Source organism: Macaca fascicularis, chromosome 14 (genome assembly GCF_037993035.2).
Source record: "Macaca fascicularis isolate 582-1 chromosome 14, T2T-MFA8v1.1".
Lineage (NCBI taxonomy): Eukaryota > Metazoa > Chordata > Mammalia > Primates > Cercopithecidae > Macaca > Macaca fascicularis.
The window spans coordinates 46,480,823-46,490,096 of record NC_088388.1 but is presented as its reverse complement, the minus strand read 5'-3'; the positions used below and the strand labels follow the sequence as shown (position 1 = coordinate 46,490,096).

Here is a 9,274-nt window from a genome sequence, read left to right as displayed (position 1 = left end):
CCCTAGGCACCTTCTTTTCATTTCTAATCTCCCGGAGTGTGGAAGCACATGGGACTTAGCTGGGTGTCCTTGGCCAAGCAACAGCTTCTCCAAAGCCAATTTTACTTCTGCAAAAGTGGAGCAATCTGAAGGGTCAAAATGGGGGACAGAATGTAGAAACATTCTATAAACTTTACATATCTAATGGCACCCAGGATGGATACTCTTTACTGAGAATTTGCCTCTGTGATTAGGTAAATTTTAATTTTCTCCCAACAGTGCCCTAACTGGCCAAATGAAAATGCTAACTACATTTTAGAAAAGTTTTAATTTGAACAACTTATGATTAAAAATACATTTTATAAATAATTTTTCCATAGACTTGATTGAGGATTGTTGCAAACTTTACAAAAAGATACACTGCAACAACAGATTAAAGAAATTACAAAAAATATAGCTATACCCCTATTTAAAAATACAACATTATACATCACACAGCGTTTTCTTTGTGCAAAATGTTTAAGGGAATGCTGTGTTAGGCATGTCAAACATATTTACTCAGAGGGAAGTAAACTTTAATATAGTTACTTTGCATAATGGTATAGGCACAGCTAAAATAATGGATTTTTTTCCCCCTAGAAGTTAATATATCTTAGAGTTCAACATTTTACTTTTATTTTGTAGGATTGAAAGCTAAACTTAGCTTTATACAAATATATGTGTGTATATATATATATGTACGAAAACAAATATCTGATTTCACATTGAGCAAATCCCCAACGTATTTACAGTATTTTCAGAGAATGTGTTCTCCAAATCAGTCTGTGTACATTTCTCTATTAAACAACTCTTTAGAAAATTAAACTAAGCCAACATCTGTTGATTAATGGACATCCTCTGTTGAGACTTCCAGTTTTCGCTGTGGGACAAAGAGAGTTCCTAAGGAGGTTTTATTAGCACCATCAAAATCCATGCAGAATGAGCTGGTTGGCTTGGTGGGTCCACCTGGGGTACGGAAGAAACTTTCGGCCACTAATTGTGACCCTTTGGGTGTCACAGGAACAGGCTGATTGGAAAGAGAAGAATGGACAAAAGACGTCAACCACACAGATACCTAATCCTACCAGACTTGGAAGATTGGGCTGGATGGATATATTGCACGTTGGGAAACTGGCGTATCTGGAAATTGGCGAGGGAAGCTTTGATGAGTTTTACATTCTCAATTATTTTTGTTAGGGGAGAGACAAAAATCTCATGATAACCCAATAATATGGATGCCTTGGACACTCTTCCCAGGTTCTGGAAGTAACATAGGCCTTCAGTCTCCTGACTCTCCCATCCTTTCCCTCTCCAAAGAGGGAAAGCAAAAGTGAGTATCTTATGACACAGATACTTGGGACTTAATAATTCCAGGAAAAATTAAATTAAGTAGAAAGCCTCTCACCTGTTGTGCCCCTGTCACAGCAACTGATTGTCCATTTGGCTGGCTCTGGCCTGGGACTGGTGAGTCATAGTTGGTGGCCCTTCCTTGCTGAGTGCCTGCATTTTCTGGTACGACATTAACAGCCTCTATTCTTGGAGACACAGGAACGATTCCAGGCCCAGGGCTGGCAGACATCTGCACACTGGGTGAGATGAGTCCCAAGTGCTGCAGGGTGAAGTTTACAATGGCTGAGCTTGGGTTCTGGATGGGAACGGGGTGGCTTGAAGCGAGAGCCGGGCTGTTCCCGACAGGTACGGCTGCCACGGAAGTTGGTGAGACCATTAGCTTCAAAGGTGTTACATGAAAAGAGGGAAAATTAACAGCAGTGAGTTCAGATGATGTCACTGGAATAACACCTGGAAAGAAAAGGGGGAAGATATCTTAAAAGCACAGACATTTATCCAAGAAGTTGACAAGGCTTAAGTGAACTTGAGACCGGCCCACATCTGGTTAGTGTTTTATGTGCACTCACCTGCAATTGGGGAGCTGTAAATCCTGTGGTTTGGGGAAAGAGCACCTGAGTTTTCTTTACTAGACAAAATGGACTCTGCCCCCAGGGATGAGCACTGGGTGAGAGGGATTAGGTATCCTGATGGGAACAAGGTCTAGAAAACAAGGAGGAAGGGTTTATTTTACACACAAATACAGGAAGAAAAACAGCCACGTGCCTCTTTCAGGACTAACATCCCTTGGTGGTTGCCTCATTGGACCAAAGCCTCCAGTGGTGTGGGCTGCAGGCAGGCTGGTCACCTGGCTCCTAGAGGAGAATCCCCTCCCACCCTTTCCAGTGCTTGCCCCGAACAACACAGAACATGTTTCTTAAATGCCACCTGTGGTCTTAGGACACCTCTGGATGCTGGCAGTGACCCTGCTTAGGGGTAAGGATTCATCCAGCACACCACTCTCACACTGATAACCTAACTCCTGCTACTGGACTCCTTCGTATGATGTAGTAGTAACTAATTGTTCTTGAATTATGTAGAATGGTATTTCCCAAAGAGCATTCTGAGGGCCCCTAGGTCCACAGGTTACAAATAGGCATTACTTGATTCATGGTCAAATATAATTGGAAAATGCTGAATTAAACAAAGTCAAATCGTGTCTTTATTAGAGGATTTCCAAGAGACTTTAATGGTGGCATGCATTAAAAATCTCCAAGTGGGGCACACAGCAGGTAGCATTTCCCAAATTATATGGCAACAATATTTTCAGTAGGCATTTAAGGAGGACTGGTATTTTAAGGCAACTTTAAATGACACTGATTTAGAGAAAAGGGGGCTAAACTATGGGCCATGGGCCAGTTCCCACTCCCTGCCTGTTTTTATAAATAAAGTTTTATTGGAACACAACCATACTCATTCATTTATGTACTGCCTATAGCTGCTTTCCTGCTATAATGGCAGAGTTGAATAGGTGCAACAGAGCCCATATGGCCCTAAAACCCCAAAAATGTCTACTATCTGGCCCTTTAAAGGAAGTTTGCTGGCCCCTGATTTAAAACAGAAATTATATAAGTGAAGATTTCTTTCTAGTACTGCTTGCTCTAATGATAACAAGCAGTCTTAAAATACACAAAGTACACCAGAGTTAAACAAATTACAAATAAGAGAATTGATTAATTCATATTAGAGACGCACATGCCATTGAGCAAAAGCTTTAGGCAATAAAGTTGTATCACAAATAGAAAAGGCCCAAGGCTACGGTTCCATGTACCTCCCAATATGCCTACTAGATCACTGTACTTTACCAAACAGAAAAAGATTACATGGGTGGCTGAACTGCATGAAAAGTCTGCTTTAGCCTCACCATAAGTAGGACTGGCAAAAGCTAAAAACTGCTCTTATAAACTAGGGCCCTCCTTTTATCTTCCTTCAGACCCTTCTTCTCTCTATTGTCAAAACAACAGTTTAATCTAGTTGTTAATAGGTTTTTTCCTTGGGAACAAGGGAATTCAGAATCCACAAAGCTAAAAGTATACCACAAGTTTTTAATTTTGTTTCTTAGGCACTTGGTACCACTCAAAATCTCTACTAGTAGGTGCCTTGAAAACGACTGGAAGAGATTTTTAAGGGGCAAATTTAGGTGCTTCACGAAGAGCTCCTCTCTGTTAGCTTTAGTTATATTCTCTCATGGTACAAATTATTCTGATTGCTGGTTTAACTCTTTCAAGTCTTCAGTAAAACCCATAGTAATAGAATAATAATTTAAAAATTTCCAACCAACTACATTCATTATAAAATCTTTTAACCTATAATGCCAATTCCCCTTTTTTTAAAAAAAATTAGAACTATTCGCCGGGCGCGGTGGCTCACGCCTGTAATCCCAGCACTTTGGGAGGCCGAGGCGGGCGGATCACAAGGTCAGGAGATCGAGACCACGGTGAAACCCCGTCTCTACTAAAAATAGAAAAAATTAGCCGGGCGCAGTTGTGGGCGCCTGTAGTCCCAGCTACTCGGGAGGCTGAGGCAGGAGAATGGCGTGAACCCGGGAGGCGGAGCTTGCAGTGAGCCGAGATCGCGCCACTGCACTCCAGCCTGGGCGACAGAGCGAGACTCCGTCTCAAAAAAAAAAAAAAAAAAGAACTATTAAATTGCAGAATGAATCTGACATATTTGAACTTGAACTCTTCTAGCCCATGGTAACCCTCCCACCCCTTCCTCCTATCATGCCATCTTCATTCCTATCATTCACTACCTGATATGTTTGTGTTTTTTTGCATACTTATCTTCTTTCCACCCCTAGAAGTGTAAATTCTCAGTAAAAATTTGTTGAATGAATTAACACATGAATCTCTCATTGTCTTTGTTTTGCTCAGGTCATACTAAAAAGAAATGGTTAAAAGTGGGTTGGGCATGATGGCATATGCCTGTGATCTCAGCACTTTGGGAGGCCAAGGTGGGCGGACTGCTTGAGCTCAGGAGTTTGAGACCAGCCTGAGCAACATGGTGAAACCCTGTCTCCAAACAAAAATAAAAAATTAGCCAGACATGACAGCACACCTGTAGTCTAAGCCACTTGAAGGATCACTTAGGCCTTGGAGGTCGAGGCTGGAGTGAGCTAAAATCATGCCACTGCACTCCATTCTGGGTGACAGAGTAAGACCCTGTCTCAAAAGAAAAAAGAAATGGTTAAAGTTTCAGACATATAAAAAAGAAGCAGGAGTGTATGGAAAATCTATCCACTGAAAACCCTAATCCTGAATAACTATGTAAGCAACAGGAGACCATTATTAAATCATACCCGTTGGCCAAAAGAGGTTATGGACCTCCCAGAATATTGAATCAAGCAAAGTCTTGTGATTTCCCCCTTAGTATATACATTAAATACAAAATGATATTATGTAAGATAGTAGATGTTTTGAATGGTTACCATGAGGCCATCCTCAGGGAAGATTTGTCAAACTCTAAGCTTCCTCTTCAATAACAACAGTAACAGATAATACCTTTTAGCTTATACGACGTCTTAAAAGGATCAAACCCTTTTATGTGTATCATCATGGAATAAATTCACTTAACCCCACAAAAACTATAATATGCCCACAGGCAAGTACCCAAAAGCAATTGCCACCAAAGGCAGGTACTGGGTTAGATTTGATCCAGAGCATAGTGCTTTATACCCAGTAGGTGATGAGGAAAAACTGATGGAATAAATTCTTTACAGATGCGGAAAAATAAGACATAGAGAAGTAAAATACCTTGTATTAAGAGCAGGGGCAAAATGACAGATTAACTTTTACTTGTACATTTAGTGGTATTTATTGGATGATACAGTAATGTCTTTCATATATAATTGTCCTAAGGGACAAAAATGAGATACTGTATGTAAAAGTGCCTAATATCTGTTGTGTCTGCTATATGTGGGTAGGCATCCAATAAATATTAATTCCCTCCTGAACTAATCTCCACTTAGGAAAAAAAATTTATCTTGCACGTCGAAATCTCCAGAAACTAATACATGAACTATATCTACAATTTGCCAAGATCAGTTTGATTTTTCTATTTACATAAAATAGAAATTATGATTTAAATTTTACGTAGAAAGTAAAAACGGGGAGCAATTTATCTTCTAGGCAACAGATGCCAGTTACATGACATCAAACAAACATTAGGTAGTGACTCAGAAAGCAGGAGTTACAGGAACCCTGTGCATCCATTCGTTCATTTGGGCTTACGTCTGCTTGTAAATTATTTATGACTTTCATGACAGGTGTTTCCATTCCAGTGTGTGATGGAGAAATGGACTTAAGGACAACCACCCGTGGTACTTTAAAAAGAGAGCAAATAATCCCTTCCTCCAAAGGTTAAAAATGTCCCTGCTGTCATCCCAGCCAGGGGATTAGTTGTTGAGGGCCTCATTTGGATTATGGGATGCTAAGGAACAGTTCCTTGTCTTCTGACAGAATGCTCTTCAGTAAATTTCACAAGTCACCAATCTTCCTGTAATAGACTAGGGAATTCCTAAAGCTTTGTGCAGTTCAAGGCTGTACTTACTGTGGAGACATTTTCAAGTCCTTTTAGTTCCTCTCTAAATTTCTTTTTGGAACCACCGTCCTCGAGCATGCTTGCCCTCTTTGAGCCTCTTTCTCCAGCCAGCTCCCTGGTTTGGCTCTTTGCCCCTTGCCTCTCTGGTGCTGGCAGTAAGCTTCCAGGCCTGGTAGAGGCACTGGCCTTTGAGGTATCATTGGCTGCCTTCTCAGTGGTGGCATCTGTGGAGTCTTTTGTTCCAGCAGCTTTAGAAGAGTGGGTGGTGCAGACTGTGGGGCTCAGGCCTTGGGGTGGCGTCACACTTTGGTGGGCTTGAGCAGGCTGCAGGTAGATGGCATAGGATGGGCCTGAAGGGGCCTGAGGTAGGATCAGGGGCACTGCTGATGACAATGGGCTGGGGATCAGGGGAACCACTCCCAGGGGCTGGATGAGGGATGGTGCTGTTAGCTCCATCTCAGCATTCGCTGGGGGGTCCAGAGGGGCTACTGGTTTGCAGGGTCCAGATCTTGCCAGCTGTACTTTCACTTTCTGTCTGGATTCACTAAAAGACAAGATTTAATACACAACATGATGGATATACATTTTCTCTGAACTGTTCTACAGCTTTAAGCCTCACACTGAAGACACGCTTTTATGGAACATGCAGATAATTTCTGTAATGAGTGAATATGAGATACAGAAAAGATTAGCTCTCCAGTTTTCAAGGCTAGTGCTTCTTTTCACATAAAATAAGTAATCCTAATAATGCAATGCAAAAGTAATTCATCCTGTTATTAAAGAGCATTGCCAACCTACCTCGATTGCTCTTCTAACTGCATTTTACAAATAGCTGCGAGCTGAGCCATTTTACTTGGGAAGGGTGTAGAATTCTGGGAACTCTCAGCTGGTAAAATAGAAAGGAAGAGAGCATCAGTCAAAGCTAAAGAATAAATGTTCACACAGATGAAACCTCACTGAAGTCAGAGGAACAGAAATTTGCATCTCCCCTCAAAGTTGCATAGCAATTAAACAATAAGCCCCATAAATGACTTTTTAAATTTATACATTAGTTAGGCTTCAAGAGGGTTTGGGTATATAGATATTGAAATAATTCTCTGACATCGCAAGGATCAAGTAAGCTAAACAAATTGAGATAAAAGGGAATTCTTCCTAGCAGATCCCTGACATTCCTGAAAACATACCTTTGTTGGTCTTGATAGGGCTACTGGGAGCAGAATTTATCTTTCTCCGATCACTTTCTATACTCTTTACCAATTTGATAAGAGATGGGTGTCGAGTAAAGTTTGGTTTCCCACGTGTGGAAAAGAGATTTTTGGCACAGTTCTCTTTTGAAGACCGTCTCACCTCCAAATCAGAGGGAGTAAAAGGAATGACTGGGCTGGAGCCTGAAACAGAAAACATCTGTGTATTAAAACCTGGATGGCTCAGTTTCCCTTTGGGATATGAAATAAAACAATTTTAGGAATAAAAGTGGCAAGTTACAGAGCACCGACCACGTGCCTATCACTGTTCTAAGGGCTTTACAGAGAAAACCTTGTCTTATTAAATGAATTCCGAGACACAGTATTTCCTATATTAGCATTTCTGAAACTGCACTATATCTTATAACCAGTGGTGTGCTAGAGGGTAGTTATTAGCAATTTTTCTTTCTTAGTGATATAGAAAGAATTGTGCATCTTACAATCAGTGGAGTCTTAGATCTGATGAAATAAGGGTGATCCTCACAGCTCCATGAGGTAACTGTTCCTCAAGAAATGCAGCCCCGTGTCAGTGATGAGAGCTCTGACCCACAGAGACATTAACCTACTGGCTCAAAGTCTCTCAACTGGGAGCATGTGGGCCTGGGATATGAACCTGGTCAGTATGGCCCCAGAACTTTCACTCCAAATTCCTGCACCAAAGGACCTCTCTCTGAGATTATACCAAAATCACAGTAACTCCACTGAGGTGCCATTGTTCTTCCCATTTCACCAATGAGAAAACTAAGCCTCGAAGAAGTAACTTGCCTCAGGCTGCAAAGCCAGAGTGGCAGAGCTGGGAATGGAACCTAAGTTTCCCTCTGTCTCCATGGCCCACGTTCTTGTCATTTTCAATGATTCTGGGCGGGGATCTTTGGTAGAATGCAAAATGTCAGCATCGCAGAGTTAAGATGAAGACTAGAAATATCTACTTTGATACCAGAGTGAACTCATTTCATATTCTCAATGGGCACAGGTTCTGTTGTGGTCACTGTGCCACATAGCAGCAATAGTGTTTTATGCTTTGTGGTGCTTTCAACTTTCCGAATCCTTTCACATACAGACTCTACTTCTTGAACACAGGGAGGGAGGTTGTTATGGATCTTGGTTTGCTGATGGAGCCAGTAGCCAAACTTTCTATACTGCCATTCATCTTGAATCATCTTTTCAATCATATATATCTTTTCCATGTGGGGCTGTGAGTAGGAAGGGGAAGGGAAAATATCTCCCAATGTGCATTAATTCAAAATAATGAAGCAGGAGAAAGAAAATGTGGTACATATACACCATGGAATACTATGCAGCCATAAAAAGGAATGAGATCATGTCCTCTGTGGGACATGGATGGAGCTGGAAGCATCATCCTCAGCAAACTAACATAGGAACAGAAAATCAAACACCGCATGTTCTCACTCATAAGTGGGAGTTGAACAATGAGAACACATGGACACAGGGAGGGGAACATCACACACTGGAAATTAAAAATTAAAAACACACACACACATACACACACACACAAATAATAAAGCAAAAGGTGAAAGAAAAAAATACATACCACTGGTATTTGGACTGATTTCTGGGCCGGTCCATTTAAAAGCTGGTTTTCGGCCTCTTTCCTCTGTAACATGAACTTTCTTGATAAGCTCCAGGCTACTCAGAACATTAGCTATATCATACAACCTCCTAATTTTTGCTGGGAAAAAAAGTATATATACCACTTAATGGAATAATGAAAAGATCAAAGAATTTTTCTTCAGAAAGACTTCATGTATATTCTAGGAGCTGTCTTAACCATCAATGTCAGACAGAGAAACATCTGCCTCCTTTTAAGTTCTGGTGATACAGCTTTAATTACCATAAAAAAGTTTTAAATATTTAAAAGACTCAGTTACTGCTAGTACTCAATGCTGAAATGACAATAGGATATGCTGACAAAGAAAAAATGACTTGATGAGATCACTCTATCTGAAACTATGTTACAGACTATTTCAAAAATAAAAAGTCACCTTCCTGGGTATCTTCTAATGAGGATTCAGAAGAACTTTATGAACAGAGAAATAAAAGTATCAGTGACAAATGTCTTGCTTTTC

The 9,274-nt window shown here is 40.8% G+C and overlaps 1 protein-coding gene across 8 annotated transcripts in view; it reads right to left on the bottom strand.

The window, feature by feature from the left end:
* Positions 1–290: 290 nt before the first annotated feature.
* The window catches only part of E2F8 (E2F transcription factor 8), a 17,579-nt gene continuing 8,595 nt past the window's right edge, over positions 291–9,274 (bottom strand). For 4 of the 8 annotated variants that reach the window (XM_005578412.5, XM_005578410.5, XM_065528392.2 and 1 more), the window contains exons 7-13: positions 8,740–8,877; positions 7,128–7,331; positions 6,742–6,829; positions 5,953–6,487; positions 1,935–2,067; positions 1,424–1,818; positions 291–1,045 (exon numbers count right to left, since the gene is read on the bottom strand). In XM_005578412.5, coding sequence (XP_005578469.2) covers positions 863–1,045; positions 1,424–1,818; positions 1,935–2,067; positions 5,953–6,487; positions 6,742–6,829; positions 7,128–7,331; positions 8,740–8,877 — 1,676 coding nt within the window. In that variant the 3' untranslated portion in view covers positions 291–862. The remainder of the gene's footprint in view (positions 1,046–1,423; positions 1,819–1,934; positions 2,068–5,952; positions 6,488–6,741; positions 6,830–7,127; positions 7,332–8,739; positions 8,878–9,274) is intronic. The other 4 variants (XR_010580863.2, XR_012423365.1, XM_065528393.2 and 1 more) reach the window with 2 other exon arrangements.